At 40.9% G+C, this 22,926-nt stretch overlaps 2 protein-coding genes across 5 annotated transcripts in view; one reads left to right on the plus strand and one right to left on the minus strand.

The window, feature by feature from the left end:
- Positions 1-13,618, minus strand: part of pxb (putative Hedgehog signaling attenuator pxb) — a 176,804-nt gene extending 163,186 nt beyond the window's left edge. For 2 of the 4 annotated variants that reach the window (XM_086838882.1, XM_086838880.1), the window contains exon 1: positions 13,407-13,618. The gene's annotated coding sequence lies outside the window, so the exon portion shown is untranslated. Of the gene's footprint in view, positions 1-5,487; positions 6,079-13,406 lie in introns of those variants that run through there. The other 2 variants (XM_086838879.1, XM_086838881.1) reach the window with 2 other exon arrangements.
- A 4,571-nt stretch (positions 13,619-18,189) lies between these two features.
- On the plus strand, positions 18,190-19,237 carry LOC110191786 (uncharacterized). Its single transcript, XM_020962736.2, has 2 exons — positions 18,190-18,395; positions 18,464-19,237. The coding sequence occupies exons 1-2, from the start codon at positions 18,225-18,227 to the stop codon at positions 18,986-18,988; spliced, it is 696 nt and encodes a 231-aa protein (XP_020818395.2). The 5' UTR covers positions 18,190-18,224; the 3' UTR covers positions 18,989-19,237.
- Positions 19,238-22,926: the final 3,689 nt, after the last annotated feature.

Below are 22,926 nucleotides of genomic sequence, written 5' to 3' on the forward strand. Positions count from 1 at the left end.
GCCAGTTGGCAATTGGGGCATAGTTACACGTCCTTGCCGGCTGCAAGTGTATCCGGATTCGTATCTGTTTCACGGGACCTTTGCCTCATTTCGGCAACTGCCAGAGTGATACTTGGCTTGTTTGTTTGTCTTTGGAAGGAGCGTATAATCAGCGAGCTGGTTTCGAATTACCCCATTAAGATCGCTTCGGTTTGCTAATTGCAAGGAGCAGAACCTGCGTTTCACTCAGGCGCGCCGGATGATGACCTCCTGGCACTTGAAATATGACAACCCTTAATGGCTGAATTAATTAACATAAAAATACCAATGGCGGTCGGCATATCAGCGATTCGGAGGATGTGAGGATATGAATATGTCCGGAATGCCGTCATATATACGGATATGCACTTCAAAGTGAAGTGTTGCGGCACGGCACTTGCGATAATGAAGCGTTGGCCACATTTGCATATCGCCAATTTGCAATTCGTTTGCCATTTTAATATCCTCATTAAAGCCGAGTCCACGAAAATGCACAAAAATCAACTGAAGGCCAGCGCCGAAGGGAGCACTTCATCAATGATGTATTTCTGCTGATGCCCAGGCCTCTCTATAAATACAAATTGCTATAACAAATATCTTACCTCAACAACAATTACAACTTTTGCGTAGTTTTCTGGGATTCACTTCGAGTGCGAAAAGTTTTGGGAGCCGGTGTGGAAAGTTTTCAATGCTGCCGCATATTAAGCAAAATAGAAGAAATTTATACATATATATTTATGCTGGCAACAGGAAAGTTGTGCATTTTTTTCCTTATTTTTTTTGGTTGGGATCTAAAAGTTTTTTGCCTTTTCTTCGCTACTTGTTTCTCTTACGGCATTTTTGCTTTAACGCCCGGTGGTAGGAAAAGTTTACGAGGACTTGGTCATCTAATAAACCAGGGGAGGGACGCGCCTTCGTTCCTGGACTTTGGCTAAAAACTCAACTTTTACTATGGCTAATATTGCCGCATAAACTTGGCACAGGTTGGCAGTCCTCGGCAGGGCCTCGGTTTTATGATCCCCACTGCATGGCACAAAAAATATGAAAGCCTCCCCGGCATTGGCTCCTTTTGGGGAGCAGGATGCGTGACTTTGCATTCGGTTTTATGTGGCTCTGCGGCCAGTCCTTGGGGTCACATTAACATGTATTTTGTGCTAAAAGTGTTATTAGATTTTAGTTTCGAGTCAAGTGCGAGAGTGTGCGAGTCGAGTCTTGGCTCCTCAGTCACTCGTGCACTAAAGTTTTATTCGGGGGCGGGCATAAACCAAAAGTGCCTTCGGGCCGAGCTGCGAACATATCGCCGAGAGCTTTACGGCCTTCCAAGGACTGGGACCGAGGGCAGCAGCTGTTCAGAGGATGTCACTTTAAAGCGTGCCAACACTTAACGGTGCGATAAAGATAACAACCCCGAGTGGAGCATGCAGGAAGTGATATTGTAAGGGACTAGGACTAGCCTCGTCCTAGCGTGACTTTCAGGCGAATTACGACAGCTTTATTATGGCGTTGCGGGAACCGTATGCAAACTTCACGCAGTTTTAATTGCAACCAAGAACTCAAGTCTGGAAACAAGTGCCACGAAATGTCAATCATAAACAGATATTTATCTTGTACTTTTACACAGATAAAAATATCCTAGACTAAGTGCAGCAACAATAAAAACATAAGGCAACATAGGAACTTGAGCGCAAGTACATAAAAAGTATATCTAAACATATAATAAATAAAATCTTTCGTTGATGCCAAAATAATAACTAATAAATAATAATAACTACTTTTTGTTTCTCTGTATTCTCGCTAGCAGTTTGAAAAGTAATTTAAGGCCCCGAAATGGATTCTGAAAAGCGAAAGAGAAAAGCGAGAAGTGAAATCAATACGTTGACATTCATCCAACGGCTAGACTTGGCCCTGAACTGGACAGAACGCCCAGGATTTTGGACCAATGCCAAAGGACATTGCTGTCTAGAAGCTGTATTTTTTTTTTATTTGTCGCATTGACACGTCAGTGTCATTAAAAACAAAGAACAGATAACTTCAGATTAAATAAAAAAGTGATTATCTAAAGAATAAATAACCCAGAGCAGACAATTTACGAATGGTGAATGAGTTTTTAGTAGAGAATTATTATGACAGACAAAAGTTGATGAAAGTTCTCTGGAAATAGAGATTTACTGTTGGACTGGTTTAAATCCTAATATATTTAAAGAAGAAACATAAAGCTTTTCCTGAGTGAATCTTTTTAAAATCTGTATTCAGAATATAGTTTGTAACTTCTTTTTTTATATATTCCAAAAGCAAACGCACTTTTTCTATCCTTACGAAATCTGTGAGTGAAGAAGTGAAATTTATTTGAATGCATAAGCTAAAAGTTACGATTTTCCCAGGAAGCCCTATCACTTTTTAATTCGATTACGTTCTATCAGCTTTCGGTCTCCCCAAATCTTTTATTCCTGGAACTTTTATGCCCTGTCCCCCAGCCTAAGACTCGGTAGATACCCATCTAGTGCGTAAAAATAACACCAGTCTTGGGTTCCAGGCCCCTTCCCCCGTCCGGAAAATGCAAATGTCGTATGGCCCGCCGTGATCCTGGAGAAATTCGTTTGAAGTTCTCACTTTAAAAGTTGACAAAATTTACATAGAGCTGGAGAGTGCGTCGGGCTTCTAATTAAATTAAGAGTGTCCTGGGCGCAGGCGGTTGATATTCAATTTTGGCGCGCGCCAAGGCGTTAATAGCAATGAATTAGGTCGGTCGGTTGGGAGTGGCCTCGGACCGGGAGGTGTTGGCAATTCATGTTTACAAGTAATTAAGCAATTTCCATCCATTAAGCTAAAAAAAACTGAACCACTTTGATGTCCCACAAAAAGCCATAGATATAATATTCTTTTTCAGCCATCTTTTGATAACAGCAGAATGGATTTTTTGATGACGCCAAAAAAGGAGGAACGACGAGCCCGCCACTAATTTGAGCTTTGTGCGCTGTCAGACAGCATCTTTTACAGCTCCTTGTGGCTGGAATATCCTTGGCCGAGCTCCCACTATTCCATATTCTCTGACAGCTTGCGGCTTTGTGGGATATATTTAAATGTCATTTGAAAAGCAGCGATAACAGCAGGGCAAGCCAGGAGCTGTCGCTGCTCCCGTTCCTGCTCCTGCCGCTGTTCGTGGTGCTGAAACTGCAATAAAGTATCTGCCAGAGCGTCGGTATCTGTATCTATCACTGCTGCTGCTGCGCTTGGTTTTTTCCTGCATTTTGCATTCCACTTTTGTGCTGATATAGCTGATTCCTGGCAAAGGAGACATTGAATTGTGGTTCTCCTGGATTTAGTTGGAGGTTTTTGTTATGGATTTCGATTAAAGCTTGCACATAAGGGGAATAATGGCTTACATACTGATTGCTCCCCAGTATGTCCCAATCAGATCTTATTTCCGTAATAGCGAACCAACGAGATCTATCAATCTTTCCACTCATTAGACGCAAATCCCCGGAATCCACTCCGAGCGGGTGAATTAGAACCAGCTTGAGCCGCCGAACCGCATCAATCATGCGGCATATAACATTTTAAAGCCTCTTGCTTTCGGCCTGAGAGTGTTGTGACAAAAGCATTTCCCTGTCTGAGGTGAAAGTCGGGCGGCCAAGTGGGCACGATTGATTGATTGATGGATTGATTTGCGCGGCAAGTTTATGAATGCGAAATGTGCATGATTAATGAGTTGTTCATTAAGCTTGTTAAGGTGACAGGATGGCCGGATGAGCACCGTGGCCTGTTGCTGTTGCTGCTGCTGATCCTGGTCCTTCTGGCGAAGGATGCGACAAAAATAATGTAACGCCAACGCCAACCTGTCACAATCGTGGCGTGGCAGGCGGACCGCGGAGGGCAGAGGTGACAGGCGGCTGTGCAACCCTCTCGCAGGCCCATCAGATTGGCAGCGTTATCCTTGACACACCCCACGTCCTAACGTGGTTTCTTTTTTCACTCGCGACGCCTGAAAAATGAAGTGCAAAACAAAATCAAATATTTTGCTTTGGCGCGGCACACACAGAACCAAAAAAAAGCGAAAACGAATTTTCATAAATTGGGTTAAATCCTTGGAGGATTCCCCGTGACAGCGCGAACAAGTGGCAAGCTGACTGACGCTGACTGACACCGAGGGGTTGATTCGGTGGCTTTCTGCTGGATTCGGCGGTGGTGGTGGTTTTGCCACCCCTCCTAAATGGTGGCGCATTTTAAAGCCTACTTCTCCCACTCTTTGCTGGTTACAGTGTGTGTGTGTGTGCTTTTTTAAGGATGCAAGCATCCTGTGCCAGTGCTGAGAATTGCCCAACAATGGTTGCCTAATTTGGCCTTTTGAGGCATTTCCCCTGTGCATTGCCACGCCCCGCAGCCCGCTGAATCGTCCTTGGGGCCACGGTAATTAAATCATATTTTGCATATTCCAAAACGAGCTCAATGCTCATTAACCGTTTGCCAATCAAGGCAGGAAAATCAACAATATTATTGAGACCAACCCAATGGGGATTGACAGGTTTCTGGGTGAAGATTGAGAAGGATGTATCGAAAGTGTGAGTTATGGATTATTGTGTGAGGATTACAGAAGGAGAGCAATTTGAATTCCTTAGGATTCCAATTGTTAAGTAGATATGTTGGTATACAAATAACAAGAACTAAAGGAAATACAAACAATCTCTAATTTGTTTGTAATTACTTAATTTTAAGTTATTACTACAGTCGAATCCCGATAATTCGTACCCCGCTAAATCGAAAATCGCGATAATTCGTAAAAAATTCTGTCCCCTTGAAAAAAACTCGTTAATTCGTAAAAATTCCATACATTTTGGTCCCCTCGTTAATTCGTAGTATTTGGCGCAACGCAAAAGAATATTGAACCTCTTATAAATCGTAATTTTGTTTCGAAACCTCTTATAAATCGTAATGCGATGCGAAATATTTTGTAGTTAAAGCGACGTTAGATTTTGCAGACATCAGAACGGAGAAGAAATTTTATAGAATTTACAAACCATAGCAATAATTCCTCAACTTAAACATTATTTTTCGACTCATGATGTGCCAAATAGTGTGTTTGACAACCTAATAGGTTTAGAAAACGCAATGGAAAAAAAAAAAAAAAAACACGAAGCAATCAAAAATTACCAATTATTTTAAAGCTTGAATTTTCGTTTTTAATAATTCTGTTTCTGCTTAATTTTGTTTCTTAATTTATTGTTTAATTTTCCTTTAATTAGAAAAACGTACAAATGAATGTACATGTTTAATTTTAATAAAGCTAAATACATATGTAAACATGATGTGAAATGTAAAAACCCCCTTTATTCGACTCTTTCATTTTTGAGCCCCTTTAAATAGAAATCTCGATAAATCGAATTCCCGTCTAATTCGTAAAAAATGTGATCCCCTTGCCATTTCGAATTATCGGGACTCGACTGTAATATAAATGTCATGTTTAAGACTTACCGCAGTAGAGGACACGTCATTGTTTACTTCCTTCCAGTGTTGTGACCAAAAATGCTGATTCCATCCAAAGGGAGCTTCTTCCTAGTCATCCAGATGTATTGCATTGGCGACGTCATATTTTTAGGCCGAAGGCTGATCACTTGCACTATCACTTGAGATGTTAACACTAGGTACCCCTAGGACAGACTGAGGAGCGCGGGCCCTCAGCGCCTCTATTTATAGTCCGCGAGCAGAGCAGAGCAGAGCAGAGCAGAGCAGAGAAGAGAATGTGAGTGCGTGGGAGAGAAGCTGTTGCCTCTAGAGATTAACATAGAGCGATTAACATAGCGAGAGTGGGGCAGAGGCAGAGAGCAGCAGCGAGCTGATATTTAATTTAACTTTAATCAGCAAGTAACTTTAAGCAGTAAGTAACTCTGATCAGTAAGTATGAATGAACACTAAGTAACTCTGAGCAGTAAGTAACTCTAAACAGTAAGTATCTATGACCAGTAAGTAACTCTGATCAGTAAGTATGTATGTTCACTTACTAACTTTGAACACTAATAAACAATGACTTGCAACTTTTGTAACACAACACATTTCTGAAACTTGGCCGGCAGCACTCACTTCGTTCCGGGGATGTTAGAACTTGTTGGGAATCATATGCACAGTTGTGCGAGATTTGTTTTAGAACAAATTTAATCTATTTCAATGATCTATGGAGTTATTCTTGTATATAATTTTACTGGTATATAAGTCGGAGCATGACGAATCGGTGGACTATATACAGTCGAATCCCGATAATTCGTACCCCGCTAAATCGAAAATCGCAATAATTCGTAAAAAATTCTGTCCCCTTGAAAAAAAACTCGTTAATTCGTAGTATTTGGCGAAACGCAAAAGAATATTGAACCTCTTATAAATCGTAATTTTGTTTCGAAACCTCTTATAAATCGTAATGCGATGCGAAATATTTTGTAGTTAAAGCGACGTTAGATTTTGCAGACATCAGAACGGAGAAGAAATTTTATATAATTTACAAACCAGAGCATTAATTCCTCAACTTAAACATTATTTTTCGACTTATGATGTGCCAAATAGTGTGTTTGACAACCTAATAGGTTTAGAAAACGCGATGGAAAAAATAAAAGAAAAAAAACACGAAGCAATCAAAAATTACCAATTATTTTAAAGCATAAATTTTCGTTTTTAATAATTTAATGTTTCTGCTTAATTTTGTTTGTTAATTTTTTGTTTAATTTTCCTTTATTTTGAAAAACGTACAAATGAATGTACATATTTGTTATGTTTGTTTAATTTAATAAAGCTAAATACATATGTAAACATGATGTGAAATATAAAAACCCCGTTTATTCGACTCTTTCATTTTTGAGCCCCTTTAAATAGAAATCTCGATAAATCGAATTCCCGTCTAATTCGTAAAAAAAGTGATCCCCTTGCCATTTCGAATTATCGGGACTCGACTGTATTAATATCAAACTAGTTTGTTCTAATTTCAATTATCCCCAACCCTAACAATCTTACGTTCAACGATATCTTCCCATTATTTCCGCAGATAAACGTTTTCTTTTTTAATTTAAAATGTATATTCCTTTTGCTAAATGGGCGCCGCAATTAATTACAAGTTCAAAGTGCAATTGCCATTATCCATTTAGCCGGCAGCTAGTCAGACACGTTCCACCGCGAGGAAACACATTACGGGAAAAGCAGAGCAGCCTCGGGAAAAACCTCACGCACACATTGGCACTCGAGCCTAGACGAGGGAAAATGGCTGTTGGCATGTCATAAATTTACGGATTAACTTTTAACCAATTTACAGTGGCAACAAACAAGCTGCAAGGCCAAGATGCCGCATATCCTGTTACCCCATATTGAAAGTGTAATAAAAAGCAGCTGTGCGCCACTCACACACACACACAACACCAGTGTACCATCACACGTACGAGAGAGAGTCAAGTTTGTGATAGAGCAACAAGGAGGAGCAGGACGAGCCGAGTCCTTGGCTTCCTCTTGGGCACCTCAACGAGCATCACGTGCAGCCCACTTCCGTTTCCGTTTGCTTGTTTTAAACTTCAGACCCCCACCGCTCTCCCCGCCCTGTGCGTAAATCAATGCCGAGTGGAGGGGGAGAGAGGAGGGTGGCAGACAAAGTACATTGCTTACACAAAGCTTAACAGCGGCAACGACACAACGCACAGCCGGCGACGCGGACCCCTTTCCCCCGCCAGAACCACCAGCACCGCCCATGGTGAAAGGAAAACAAAGCAGTGCATAAAAAAAAAGTAAAAGTAAAGCTCTGTCGCATCCGCAGGAACAGGAAGAGGAACAGGATCCGCAGCAGGACCAAGAATGGGAGTCCCAGCATCCAGAGCCACTCATTAAGCTGATTATATTGTTATCCTTTTTATGATACGTGCAATACGTGAGCGCATATGGCTGAGGCCCAGCAGCGCACATCAGCGACTCTGCCACCGACTGTCAATGTCAACAGTCGACACATCCACCAGCCACCAGCCACTTCCACTTCCACCCACTCATCCTTCACCACCCGTCGAGTGCTCCTTTGTCTTTGCCCTTTTTACAGTTAATTTTTGCAAGTGTAATTATATGGGCGGCTGCAGGGGAAAGTCGTCGAGCTGGATTCACAAGGAGCTTATTTTTATGAACCCGAATGCAGACAACAGCAAATTTATATGATCTTCCTGTGTGGAAAATGGCAAAGAAAAAAAGAATGCCAGCAGTAAATGAAATCAAATTACAAAGAGGCTTCAAATTTGATTCCTTTGCATTTCTTTGGCAAATAAATAGAGTTAAAAGGATCATCACACTAACTTGTACAATAGATTTGACAACATAAAAGACTGAGAATATTTTGCTTATATTTCATGATAATTCTGATATTAATTTCAACATTTTTGAGTTTCCCCCTTGACAATCACAATTCATTTCCCTGTATAATTAACTAAATAACTGCAACAAACAATAAATTCACCAAAATTACATGCAAATGCTCTCCATCCTGGCTGTGCTCAAACGAAAGTTAAGTAAATTAATTCTGAAAACGAAATGAAAACATAAATGTAAGCAGACGCGGCGAAGAAGTGAAAGCACACAATGTACAAGTGCAAGTGCGGGAAAATTCGTGGGGCAGACAAAACAGGCGAATTGCAAATGAAAACTGCAAACAAAACGACAAGAGATTTATGTATAAACAAATGTAATTTAAATATGAATTTAAGTGGTGGCACTGGACTCGTGACAAGCGGATTGCGCGGGCGAGGGTCGCAGCAGAAGGACAATATTACGTATACGCAGCATGCGCCGACAACGAGCCATGTAAACAAAACTGTGACTGTGACTGCGGCTGTGGCTGCCAATGGAAAAGGAGTGCAAAGCAGGAAGCCGGCGGAGAAGCCAACAAAATTTCATAATCATAATCAAAATGGCATTAACAACAGCAACAAAGGCAATGCAAATACGAGCATAAAAGCGACAACAGACGCGCCGGAACAAAGTGTAACCAAAAATGCCATAATGAAATGCAAAACAAAACAAAAAAAAGCTCGGATAACACAGCAACCAAATAGTTGTTGCCGCTGTTGCCATTGTTTTTTGTTTCAATTTCAATTGTTGTCGCCATCCAGGGCTGTGGCAACATGGCTCCTTGGAGCCCCACAAAAACAGAGCCATCATACCCATCGTCATCATCATCATCATCGTCCTCGTTGTACTCATCGTCATCGCCATGGCCGTCGGGGCAGCCAAATTATGCTAATTAGATTAAAGCATAATTTCATGCAACTTGCAGTCACAGTCGCAGTTCCACTTCCACCACTTGTGTCTGGCCCGGTCCTTTGTGCTCGTGTCTGGCATCCTGGCCGTTGTTGTTGAGTACTTCTGCCAAAAGGATGTGTCAATTTGTCCCTGGCCGATAGTGGATAATGGGTTTATGAAAATAAAGGGATTCATAAAATACATATATATTCTGTTTGAAATGCAAATGAGTATGTGGCAATTATTTAATCAAAATTACCGAGCAAAAGTTCTCTTCAAAAAATCAAATAAAGCTAAAGGCAACGCCAATTGCAATATCAACTAGATTTGCGAATCTCATTTTCTTGCCAAACTTAAATTCAGTTTTGCGAAAACACTCGAAAGTGTCAGTGGAAAACAAATGATTGCAGACGAAAACTAAAAGAAAAGTCGCAAATAACTGGGAGCTTCCATAATGCCGCGTCTAAGGTCAACACTTGATAAATAGTTGAGCTGCGAAAATCCTTGGCGAGTCATAAGCGAACGCAAAGCGGAAACGGAAACGGAAACGCAAACGAAAGCAATAATAAACTTAGCAATCAGCTGTCAGTGCGTAATGGAAACTTCGTTCTCCGCTGCAGTCTTTCGCCTCTGCACCTCGCCTCTGCCCGGTGGAAAATGCAGTCGAGGAAGACAAATGATTAGCCAGGACTCACGTGCTTTTTAGGGGCCAGGACAAGCGCCGGATCTGGAACTGGGTTAAAGCCAGCTCAGTAATGTTCGAGGAGCGCGCGTGATCTTTGGCATATGCCCGCATGCACCGATATATCTATGGTTCTGGGTAAGTGGGCCTCAGGGCCCGTCAGCCAGGTAAAAACAGGCAACAACTTCTGACCATTTTTCAAATTTCAGCATAGCACAGCCCCGACCCGCCCAGCTGCAGTTGGATGGATTTTGGGTGAGCCATTTCAATATGCTGGGCACGTTTCCCGTACGGCAGCAGCAGGAGCAGCAGTTGCTGTTTACGGCCATCTCCATCTCCGGACAAGCGCCGTGCATTACCTTATGCCCGGCCACGCCCATCAGCCGGGGTCAGGTCGTAAAGTGCCCGCTGCGAGTATTTACTCAGCGCCCAGAAGTTGAGTAATGATGACCATGATGCACCATCTCTCTGGAAGGAGCTGTATATAAGCTCCCAGGGTCCACGGGGCAGGCATCAAACGAAGGACGCAATATGCTAGAGGCTGACGCTTATGCAAATATGAACAACACATGCCGGAGATGTTTTCAGTTTGGCACAAGGATAGCCATCCGAATAGCTTCGGCAAAGGATATGATTTGGGAGCGAATCAGGTGCGGAATACAGTATGGGTGGCCCAGGCGAATCTGGGTGCAAACTGTAAATTATTTTACGATACCATATGCGTGGGAATTCTACACAAAATTATATCCTGAAGATTCTAGAGACACTTTAGGTATAGTAAGTTCTTTAAGCGATCCATACTTATCACAAAACTTTAATTATTGTAAAAACTAAGGAAAGGATGGAGGATTTTTTGTTGTTTGCTGATAAAGTTCAAGCTCCCATGGCAATCCAATTAGATTAATGCAAGGCAATATAAACAATTATGACTCCCATGATTGTTTTTCAATGACTGAGGACACGCGCCCTGCCCCCGCTCTGTGACATCCACCATAAATCAGCAATGTTGTGCTTCCAAATATGAATTTAATTAAAGGTCTCTTTATGACAACAAACGTCGTCTGGGTCGTGTGCTCGTGTCCACTTTAAAATATTACCAATATTGTCAGCTCTCTGGTGTGACCTCCGCCTCCAACCATCCACTTTCCCATGCATTAGGCTTATTAGAAGGACACGCGCTCGGGTTTCGTTTTAGGATGGGCCAGGTCCTGAGCCTGGGGTTGGGTTGGGTTTGGGTTTGGGTTTGGCTCTGGGTCTGGTTTTGATTAAGGTTGAGGGCAATGTGCAGCGCATGCAACTTTCGGTTGTCAAGGTTCGTTGCCATCCGCTAGCCGAGGATGAGTTGTCCGTCTCACCCGGGACTTCACTTTGTTTGCCACAAACAGTTCACGCATCAAAGGACCTGCAGCGCATCCTTCAGAATGGTGGTTGATCTAAGTAACTTTTGAGTCTGATTACAGAGATATAAAAATCGGATGAAATAATACTATACCTATTATTCTTTTAATGAAATACGTATGATTGGCATTGGTTACTACTTCCTATTTAGTTGATATGCTATCCATAATATATAAGCTTATACGGGAATATATTCTTATATTTAAATGCTAATTTTTTTCTATGTGTGTACCAGCTGGAAGAAGATCTAGAAATCCAGCAGACAGGTCTGCCTTTTGATGATGTATTTCCTTGGGCCATAATACGGTTGCCGTTTCAGTTGATGCATGCAAATCCCGATTATGCACGGGACACGCGTCACTAGGCTGCACCCCCTCTACAGCCTTGAAAACCTTCTCTATATCCTTATTGGGCGTCACGTGTCCTGCGACAATATGGGAACAAACGGTTTATTGTCAGGGTTAACAATATGCGTGGTGGATTCCCTTTTTTTACGCATTTATTGCGTCAAGAAGTTTACCGGATTTTTATTTCGGCAGCTTCTTTGTTGGTACCACTTACAATAGAAAGAGCTGATTTACTGAATACCTTTAACATTAGCTTCTTATCCGATTTTTAGATCATCCCAGTTTGATTTACAAAAAATAAGCCAAAGAGGATTGGTTCTACTGCAACCTAATATAGAAAAATTAACTAAATTATAACCCAGTAAAGTTTAAAATCCCAGTGATCGCATCTATTACCAACTCAGACTGCTGACAACCCTGTTTGGGGACACACACCTTCACATTGATAGCTGTCAACTCTGGACAAGCTCTGGCCCTTTGTTTATGCAAAGCTCGAAAACGCTCGCAAATTATAAATCAAAAGTGACTTTTAATTAAAAGTTCAAACCTCTGCGGCAGCGTCAGTGCTGTGGTCTAGGAAACCCCTGGCCAAGATGCTGACGCCGAATGTCGTCCGTCCGCTGGCTTAATTTTGTTTTGCCATCGCACCCTCATAAATCACAAAAAGAGCAAGGGGCCGGGGAGGAGGACCAGGGGTTGGAAGTCGGCCCAGACTGCCAGTATATTAATTGAAGGTGCAAATGCGAAGCACTCGCACCCCTGAAAACGGGAAAAGACAGCGGCTGAGAATGGAAAACAATAAACGACGGGGATGGATACGATTCCGGGACCAAAAATGCAAAATACGCAACAGTTTCGTTTTAGTTGGAGTTCTTCATGGTCGCCCTGGGAAATCGCTGCCACCAAAGGAGCGGAAGACTCGATTGCAGTCGCCGGAACATAAAACCCACTTGCCCACATTTTCACCCCTCGAGGGGTTGTTTTCCTTGACTCCAAACCGTCGCCAGCCCTCGGATTCGGTTGTCCTGGCGGCATTTCGCTTTCTTCCGGGCGGTGGTGTCAAGTTCTTTTTGCGCCGTCAAGTTGAATTATCATAAGTAATAATCATAGCCCAAGTATCCGGCCCAGGGCAAGGTGCACCAAAGGATCGGGGTGGTTAGCCGCTCCTTGTTTTTTCCGGTCCCTCAAAAGGGGTTTGCTTTCATCATTGGGGGGGGGAATTTAAAAAGTCGCTCAGTTAATTGCGCGACTCTGGGGTCTTTATTGGGAATCCCGGCCAATCTGGGGTGGCCGGGATTGTCACTGGGATTAGCTGTGTTGTACCCCCGGATACTCGATAATTAACTGGGAGTTATGAGTGCCTGCCTCTATTTCAAGTAAATAACTCAAGTGCGATCAGACAAACAACTAAATAACACTCGGGGGATTTCTTAGAATACTAAGTAACCTTTGATTTCACCATATTCTGTTCAGTTTTTAATAATTTTAATATTTTGCATATTTTTTTGTCAATATTTGGTTCAAAATAATATTAATATTAAAGGGGAATAGAAAACTGTATATAAAAAATCAATACAAACATTGAATCTCCCGCATTTCCTGCGAAAAACAATAAAAATGGACAAATATCGTGGGCCAAATAACATAATTTTTGCATCATGTGTAAAAAGAAATAGGAACGTATTTAATAGAAAATAATAAATTAAATGTTCACTTACCGATTTCTTCATTTTGTTTTCTTTGGTCTTCTTAGCCTATTTTCATTGAATGGAAAATTAATTTTCACCCCGCACACACTTAATTTTATCCACTCGCGAAATTTCAGCTCTTTCCTTCCGTTTCCTTTCTTAACTCATAGAATAATTTAATAAATAAACACTTAAAAAAAAGAAAAAAAAAAAAAACACTCACTAAAAAAAAAAAAAAAAAACACAACAAAAATAATAAAAAATAAATATATATATTTGCTTCTGCGTTGACAACAAGAAATAGAAAGGAATGGAAAGAACTGTGAAATTACACAAACGAATAACACAACAACGATATCTCGCACATTTAATCATCACTGCACTTTTATTTTCGCTTGGTTTACAGACGCACTTTTTATTTACATTTTCTGTTGGCATTTTCCTTTTTATAAAGGTTTCTTGCCATGCCCACGCACACACACAAATATACATGGGCTCCAGCACACACATGCATACATACATGATGGGGGCTGCTGCGGCGTGCCGTTGTCCGCGGGAGTCTCAACTATTATTATTGTACTTCTAGTGGCTTTAATTATCCACTGAATCGATATTCACTAAGTAACTGTCTTTATAATGTCTTTTCAATCACTTATGTGGTTATTTATTAGGTTCTCTTTGGCTTTTTCACAATTTGCTATTGTTTTCTCACTCCCTTTCCCGCTCTTACAGTTGCAATTGGCGGGACAAACAGCGCTCACTTCACATTTACGTGAATTTCTTTAAAACTCCACTTGTTTAGTGCTTATTTCAATGTCTCCGCATAAAATGCACTAAGTTTAACTGATTTTATTATTTCGTAGGTATTAATCAATGTTTTTTCCGACTTAAAACGTTCTTAAGCAGCAGCAGCCACAATTTTTCACTTTGTCACTTTGCTTTTACTTTGCATTTGTTTCTTATTCTCCCGCTCCCGCTCCCGCTCCCGCTCCCGCTCTCACTCCACACTTGCATAGGGTGTTTATGGTTTGACACTAATTGGCGAGAGAACATCTGATTAGAATTACCGGGTGCAGCTTGCTTACATGGTCCACGGGAAGTACCGGGTGCAGCTTGCTAACATGGTCCACGGGAGCATCAAGTGTGTTTGTTGTTTCACTTTTGTTTGCCAAATATCTAATTTGAATATGTATGTTCTTATGACTTAGTTATTTATGAAGTATTTGGCGGACACCCGTTCACTTTGGCCTTAGCTCATTTCGATCATTCCGTTGTTTCCAGTCGTAAGCAACACACCACAAACATACATACATACATATGTGCGTATGTAAATATGTTTGTACATTCTGTTTAATGCGGAGAAATTCACATTATCAGTGCTTAATTTGAGTGTTCCAGTATAAAACGCACTTTGCTTGAATCAACAAATTGTTTTGTAATGAATTAATTGTTTTGTAGGAATTATCACACGTTTTTTCGGACAATAATAGTTTTTCAGCAGCCGCCGCAGCAAGCACACCCAACTTAACTTTGCACTTTGGCAATTTGATCTTCATTTTCTTGTTCTCTTGTTCTCTCGCTCTCTTTGCCAATTTGCCATTGCATGGTAAGATTTAGAGTGGGGAGAAAGCGAGAGTGTGAAACGAAAAGAAGAACAGATCAAAGTGAAAAATTGTGGGCGCTGCTGCTTAAGAACGTTATTAGTCCGAAAAAAACGTTTAATAATACCAACAAAATAATTAAATCAGTTAAACTAAGTGCATTTTATGCGGGGACATTGAAATAAGTGCTAAACAAGTGGAGGTTTAAAGAATTTACGTAAATATGATGTGAGCGCTGTTTGTCCCGCCAATTGCAACTGTAAGGGCGGGAAAGTGAGTGAGAAAAAAATCTGAAAATTGTGAAAATGCCCTAGTGAAACTAATAAATAACCACATAAGTGATGAAAAAGACATTATAAAGACAGTTACTTAGTGAATATCGATTCAGTGGATAATTATAGCCACTAACACTCCACTAATAATAGTTGAGACTCCCGCGGACAACGGCGGCCGCAGCAGCCCCCGTTATATATGTATGCATGTGTGTGATGGAGTTCATGCATACGTGTAATGTGTGTACATGGCAAGAAACCTTTCTAAAAAGAAAAATGCAAATAAATGTTTCCGTGCGGTAGAAATGTATTAAATTAACCGTTTTTAAAACATTAAATTTTAATATGTACATATATGTAAAAGTGCAGTGCTGATTAAATATGCCAGAGATCAAGTGTGTGTTATTCGTGTGTGCAATTTCACAGTTTTTTATATTCCTTTCCATTTATTCAAAGCAGAAGTAAATGTTTTTATTTGTTTTTTTTTTTTTGTGTGTTCTTCCTTTGTGTTTTTTTTTTAAGTGTTTAAATAATTCTGCGAGTTAAGAAAATGAAGGAAAGGAAAAAAATAAAATTTCGCGAGTGGCGAGTGGAAAGAAAAGAAATAAAATTTCGAGAGTGGCGAGTGGAGAGAAAAGAAGTAAAATTTCGCGAGTGGCCAGAATTCGATGTGTGCAGTGTGTAATATAATTTTTAATGCAACACTAAAGAGACGAAATAGAAAGAAATGAAAATGAGTAAATCGGTAAGTGTAAAATTAATGAAATTTTTATATGTTATGCATTTTGATTGCCAAAATTGTCTTTGGCCAAGTAATTTTTCCGTCACGACAAACGATCGCGTGGAATGAAACGTTAGATTTTCCAAAGTTTGCCAGCTAATTTGACAGGCAACAGTGCTTAAAGCGGGCCACGCCCCCCGACAGACACAGAAGGCGGCGACAGATACTAAGAGTTAGTGAGAGTTGCCAAAAATCAAACAGCCACAGCAATCGAATGTCAGTCACAAAAATGCAATCACAGTTTGACACAATTTTACCGAGGCGCCACTTCAACACGTTGCAGTTGCAATATCTTTACTGTTACAAAAGCCAGTGCACACACGAGGTCCATCGCACGAGCGACAACTCTGCAAACAGCACAATGACAACTCTTTAACACAGTTAAGTTGCCATCGCTGCAGCGGCAATCGATGTCGATGCACTGTTATCCATTTGCAAGTGCCCTGTAAACTAACGGGAGTGCACGATTCCGTTAAATTATCGACAGCACTTGGGGTTATCCTTGACATTTATAGGATCGGAAATATATAGTACACATAAATGGTCGGTTATCAAAAGCTTCCTGTTATCAAACACTATTTATCTCAGGGTAACAGCAGTATCTAATCAGGAAAAGAACGCAATTCAAGCACTACTTCAGCTGTAATTTTATGATTCTAATTACAAATTAATTAAGAAAATGTCAAATTATAATTTTAGGGAATACTTTTTAATAGCTAAACTTAATTTTTTTAACTTTCGATAACTAACCGTATAATATACGGACGCGTGCGAAACTATTTTATCAGGTAAAAAATTTTCACGTCAACACCTTAGGCAGTCTATGTATTTCAATGAGTCACACCTTCCTTAAGGCTTATAAAAGTTATCAGCTTGTGATTACGATAAGAAAGATCATAACTGATTGAAGCAAAGGATTCGAGGAAAGCGCTGTCTGCTCGATGTACACCTGTTTCTTTATCTTATCAGGATATAGCCATTAACCCAGTAAACAGTAAAGTCAATTTTAAAATTTTTCAATAAATACCGTTTCCTAGGGAACTACAAGTCCGAGGGTATTGGCATCTTCGAATTATTGTAATAACTTGGAATCCCTTGGATGTGCGTGCTCAAGTGCATTTACTCACACTGCACATTCGGTGGCACACACAATGGCATCTATACAAACAGATGCCGTTGCCATTTTTGTCTCTTTTTTTGTTGTTTGATTGCGTTTTTATCTTCGTCATTTCAGCAGCGCCAGGATCTGGAAAGGAAGTGCAACTGCAGCAGGGAGAGGAAAGGAAAGCAGAAGACTGCAGCGATATTTTACTGCGACAACATTTCATTGCAAACATTGTGCAATTTCACTTTAAGCGACAATCGAATTTCATGTGATTTTTACAAGCAGCTCTGCAACTCGTTCATCACCAAACTTTTGACTTCGGAGCGATTTTGTCTTCTTCCTCCCCACCATCAAATTGGATTGGTAAGTTTCATATTTTTGAAACAACTTTTTGATAGTACCACAGTAACATATTTCTTTTATACTGACTATAAACATATATACATATTTATTTATATTATTGTCTTACTGGTTGAAATGAACATTATTGCCAATTATTCGTATCTACTATTTTGCATATCTGTGAAAGATAAGACCTCAGCCCGTACCAAACACCTTACCTTTTGGATAAGATATCTCGAAGATAATTTCGACACTTGGGCTTAATTGACAGAGTTCCTCTCATTACAAAAAGTTTAGAGAACAGATAAACAACAATATTTTGCTTGTTTCTTGGGGATCTGAGAGGTATCTGTAAAATCGGTTGTGTGATTAAAAGGTGCATGGAGTGCATTACATTTTTGACACTATTTCATCTGTACACCTACATCACACATAAACAAAAGTCTTTAGTCTTTTTAAATACAAGTGTGTGCGTTACAAATACCAACTATTTTCATGTGTTCAATGAAAAAACGATAACTAATTGCACGTGCAAAAATTCGATAAGATTGAATGATAAGAATGTAAGTATTATCAACGCTGGTGAGTCACTCATATAAAGTATCGATTGTATGCCTGCCTGTTTAATATATTATATTCATTAACAATTCATAGCGGCTGATAAGTTCGTCATTAGTGTATCAAAAGTCTATGTGTGACCGAGACCGAGTTTAGTTGTCTGGAGCTCGCCGATGCGAACGGATCGAAATGGAGGGTCACTCACTAATCTGGACGCTGTTGCTCGCCCTCTGCTGCTGCTGCGGAAACCAAGTGGAGGTCGGAGCGAGTCGCTTGCTGAGCAGGATGATGCCCAGAGTTCCACAAAGCTGGAGTTGTCAGAATGAAAACATAGGCGGCTTCAGCGTCAATCTGACGGATGTGAGTAGCAAATAAGAATTCATTAGAGTTCATTATTGAGCAGATTAATATTACCTGTTCTTTTCCAGCTCTCTGGTTACTGGTACGAGGTTGCCCGAGTGCCCAATGTCGATGTGCTGGCGTGTTTAAATGTCTCGGTTCCTGCCGAGACCAAGAACGACAAACTTTCGCTGGACCTCAACTACATCAGCACGGTCAACGACGATCGTCAGTTCAACAACGAGTCCATCAGCTTTTCCTGGAACAATGACACCCAGCATGGCCGCTTCAATCTGGACTACGATATTGCCACTGTTACATACAAGATGGTGTACGTTAATTACACATCGGTGGCACTCCTATGTGGCTTCAGTAGCATCTCGCCCATTCCGCTCTTCAAGTTATTCTCACGAGTACCGGAGATTAGCCAGCAGGCACGCGATGTCATCCAGTATGTGGCGAATACATACAACGTTTCCGACCAGATCGCTTGGGAAGAGCAGATGCCGGACAGATGCAACGGATCAGCTCCTAGCCAGGCTCCTCTAGCTGTCCTACTAGGTTTAATAGCAATGCTGTGGTGCCTCAGCTTCCGCAAGCAAACTCTTAGTTAGCTTTCTAATTATAATAATGAGCAGTCAGAATGGTTTACAATCATCACAAGCTCTTATCGTTGTTTGCTCTTCATCAGTGGATGGCTTTGCATGAATTCATTCAGAGCGAATCACAGTTGAGCTTCCTTATCTTGTAGTTTAGAAAGGAAAACTCATGAAGAGCAAATTAGAAATATAAATAAATAATATAATAAATGTAAGTAAAATAGAATGTACCTAGAAATCATAGCTCATGTTTCCACGCTGTAACTAAGTTAGTTTTCATTACTTACGTTTAGTTGTCCAGTTCCACTTGGTTTTCCGAGCTTTTACTGCTCTTTTCTAGCTCTCTCATTGCGCTGATAAGGGATTTGTATTTATGTTTGAGTGAAATTAAAAGTTCTGCTTAGTAGGGCTGCCTTGCTGTTTCATTCCCCTTTAGATAAAATGTAAGAAAAGCGGGTTATGTTTGTTTTTCCTATTTGATTTCACAACAAACGTCAGTAGAACTTGTTACTTTCTTGAAACTTTAACTAGAGATGGAAAAAACATAATCCCAACATCAATATATCGATGTTTTCTCTTACGATTTCTACTACAACACTTTGTCTTGGGCTGTCTGTTTACCAACCCTAGGTACTATCGATATATGTTGATACTTGGGTGTTCTTTCCTCTGGTTAAGTTTGTTGCAAGTGAATTCTATATTTTAGGTGAGTGAAACAGTTTTACGGAAGAATAAAAAGCGACTTACTAGGAAGGCATTGTCATATCCTTGAGCTACCTGCAAATTGATCCTATTGGTCAGTAGTTGCAGGCGTGTACCTGTTATTCTTTAGAGATTTTGATGCGGGGGTTGTGCCACGCGGTATGTTGCAGGCATAAAATGCACGTGCCACTAGCTCAATGGTGTAACAATACCTTCCCAGTAAGTTGAGTTTCAATATACTATAAGCTCGCTTCACTCCCCAGGTTGGATTCGGTCATCTCCAGCAGTGTAGGCGTGTATTCAAGCTGGAAGCCTTGAAGGTAGTCCATGCCATCGGAGGAACAGGATTCTAGTTCTATGATCTAGTTTCAGGTTGGGATCTTTGCTAAAAACAAATTTCCCATCATGAAGTGCCTGCCCCGTAAGTGTCTTTGTATTGTGACCAGGTATTCATAAAGATTTTTGCAGATTTCAGGGCTACGAGCCCTTATTTCTGGACAGCAACTTCGTTAAAGTGCAACCTGGAACACACACTTACCCCTTGCAGCACACAAAGTCATCTACATGGTAATAAATAGCACCTTAAGTATATTTTTTTTTTACCTAATCATTCAGAGCTATTTTTCATAATTTCTGTCCGATTTTCGATTTCTAGTTTAGGACCTGTGTTTCCATTCTTTTACCTGTTTTCGATTCCTCCCTTTGTATTCTGATTAAATCAAGCAAACTCATATAGAGCGGGGTGATGCAGAGAGAATCGAGAATCTTTGAAGTTTCTGACTGGTCCAGAGGGAGAAATGGGTTTTTAGGGGCCGTATGCCCCAATAAGCTCATACAAGTGCAATTACGAAGCTCAAAAATTGCAAAGAAAAATACCACAAAATATGGCCAAAAGCTGGGGCCAAAGAATTTTTTCGTTGCTTGATTTTCCTTGCAATTTTCATTTTCATAAACCCAATGCAAGTGGCTGGAAAATACAGCGAATGAAAAATGTTTTAAGTGCAGCTTGAAGCAATGTTGGGCTTCAGGTACACGGAGGGAAAATACAGAAGCTTGTGTTGAAAATTGTCATGAAACTTTTCGATAGGTTGTTAATATTTTAAAAAGGCTTGTAGTCACTTTTAAATCGTAATATTATTATTAGTGACATGTTTTTAATTCAGACTAATTTATTTACATAAATATTCCAATAGTTGGGAATCTCTGTTGATTTTCTTTGCCTGTTCCATTTCTCATTCAATTGCCTCCATTGTTGAACGAATCAATGAAGTGCAAACCGTGGTGAAATGAGCTGGGGCTGAAGAGGGTCCATAAGTCCGTGAGTCCGTGACTCTAGGGTGGCTTAGAGTGGACCACCATCCAGTCGATTCGGGGCACTTTCGTTGATTCGATGCGTTTGCGTGCCGCCTGCGGCGGTTGCATGCTTGACTTGAGCGCCACCGAAATCGAACGGAACGAGAAGCTGCAAAGCTGTTTACTTGCAGCTAACCAAGTGAAATTGAAAGCCCTTTTCGCCGGATAATTGTGTCCGGCTCCTGCCACCGATCCAGCTTTTCTGTCCGTGCCTCTCCTCCAAGGGATGGCTTTAGGTAATGGGATCTGAACGATTCTGGGATTCCGGGGAGGAAAGACCCCGAGCAGTGCGTGTCTGTGTGTTTGAACCACATGATGATTACTCGGGCACCAGAATCCACGTAATCATGCGATGACTCTGCAAAAGTTTCCGTTCTAGCATTGCTCCCAAAAAAAGGCACACAAAACCAGAGGGGAAGGGGTTAAGGAAAGGGAAAACCAAGTCGGAGAAAAACCAGAGGAAAAGGAAAGTTAATGTGGCAAATCGAAAGGAGAAGGGTTAAACGGAGCCAACAAGTGAGCCCCGGCCAGTGCCAGCGTACGTGTTCCAATTAATTTTGACATTTGCTCTTAATAGATGTGCAACAAGGTTTCAATTTCGATTGAGTTACGCCCTCGAATTGTGTTCATAAATAAGGTTTCTTTTCTCTTTTATTGAAGTTCAATTTTTAAGGGTATTTGAATATATAATAAGAAGGGTTAAATCTAGTAGGAGAGTTATGAGTGGAATTTAAATGGAACTTAAGAATATATTTTAGATATACCAATAACATCTGTATAGGGGAGTATATTTAACAAAAATAGCTAGGAAATCTCTATAAATTTGTATTTCAATCAGTCTCAGCAGTATCCCTTACTGATTTCTGCTGCAGATAGTTTCAAAAGCCCCCATCCTTTCCCTTACTCATTACGATTAAGCTGTGGCAGGCCTGGCACAAGTTGTTCTCTGTAGCAGAAACTGCTTAAAAATGCAACTATTCAAAATGCAAGCACAAAAATCTGGCCAAACTTTGTGCAAACTACGGGCACAATCGCATCCTAAAAGCCAGCAAAGGAAGAGAACCTTCCTCCAACCGGGTGGGGTTAGCAAAAAAATAAAAAAAATGAAAACAAAGCCCGGCTGCACAAACATGCGAAACTATTAAAAACATGTCTTTGTCCTTTGGCTTGGGGTGCATATAATGAAATTCCTAGCTGCTTTGTGCCTGGGACGAAGCCACTTGGCAGAATATAGCGAACACCCGGAACCCTGAATCCCACTCCCATTTTTTTGCAGTATCAATCTAGGTGAAATATTAACAAGCAGCAGTCGGGGGTCTAAAGTTGGCGCGACGGAAAAGCCAAATGCCAAAAGGACGCCGGCAAGGCAGCTCATAAAAATTCCTCGGCTGACGACAAAAGCTCGGGAGGACACCACTGGCGGAGCAGGGATCCGTGGCTGGGAGAGAGCTTAAAGCGGGCAGAACAGCGTTGAAACAATAGACTCGAGAGTTAACTTAAATTGATTCCCAGACGGTCCCAGCAAAATGAAACTCAACTCGGGCGTATCGCCATTTTGTTGTGACTCTAGGAGTTACTTTCCTTCACTCCTTGCACCTTGATTGCAAGTTATTTGCAATTTTGTGCCAATTTAAGTCAAGCAAAAAGTACAAAAAACAAAAAATGAGCGAAAATCCCGCTAGACGACGACGGTCGGCCTCCTTCACCTTCAGTCGTGGGGGCGACGACTTTGGCACTGCACTTGAAAATTTTTTATAAGTGTGCGCAACATTTTTTATGCAATTTGTGCAGGAGCAACACAAAAAAAAATAGGGAAGCAGAATTGGGAGTTGAGTGTTTCGAGTTCCGTTGGGGGGGGGAGTGGTGCCATTGTTGTGCCCAGAAGATGAGGACGAAAT

This window comes from Drosophila serrata, unplaced genomic scaffold (genome assembly GCF_035046125.1).
Source record: "Drosophila serrata isolate PLE 108 unplaced genomic scaffold, ASM3504612v1 contig_360, whole genome shotgun sequence".
Lineage (NCBI taxonomy): Eukaryota > Metazoa > Arthropoda > Insecta > Diptera > Drosophilidae > Drosophila > Drosophila serrata.

Excerpts from the sequence above, each read along its gene's own strand:
- LOC110191786 (XM_020962736.2), top strand. The coding sequence starts at position 18,225 with ATGGAGGGTCACTCACTAATCTGGACGCTGTTGCTCGCCCTCTGCTGC. Across the intron at positions 18,396-18,463 it reads TCAGCGTCAATCTGACGGAT|CTCTCTGGTTACTGGTACGA; the intron begins GTGAGTAGCAAA and ends GTTCTTTTCCAG.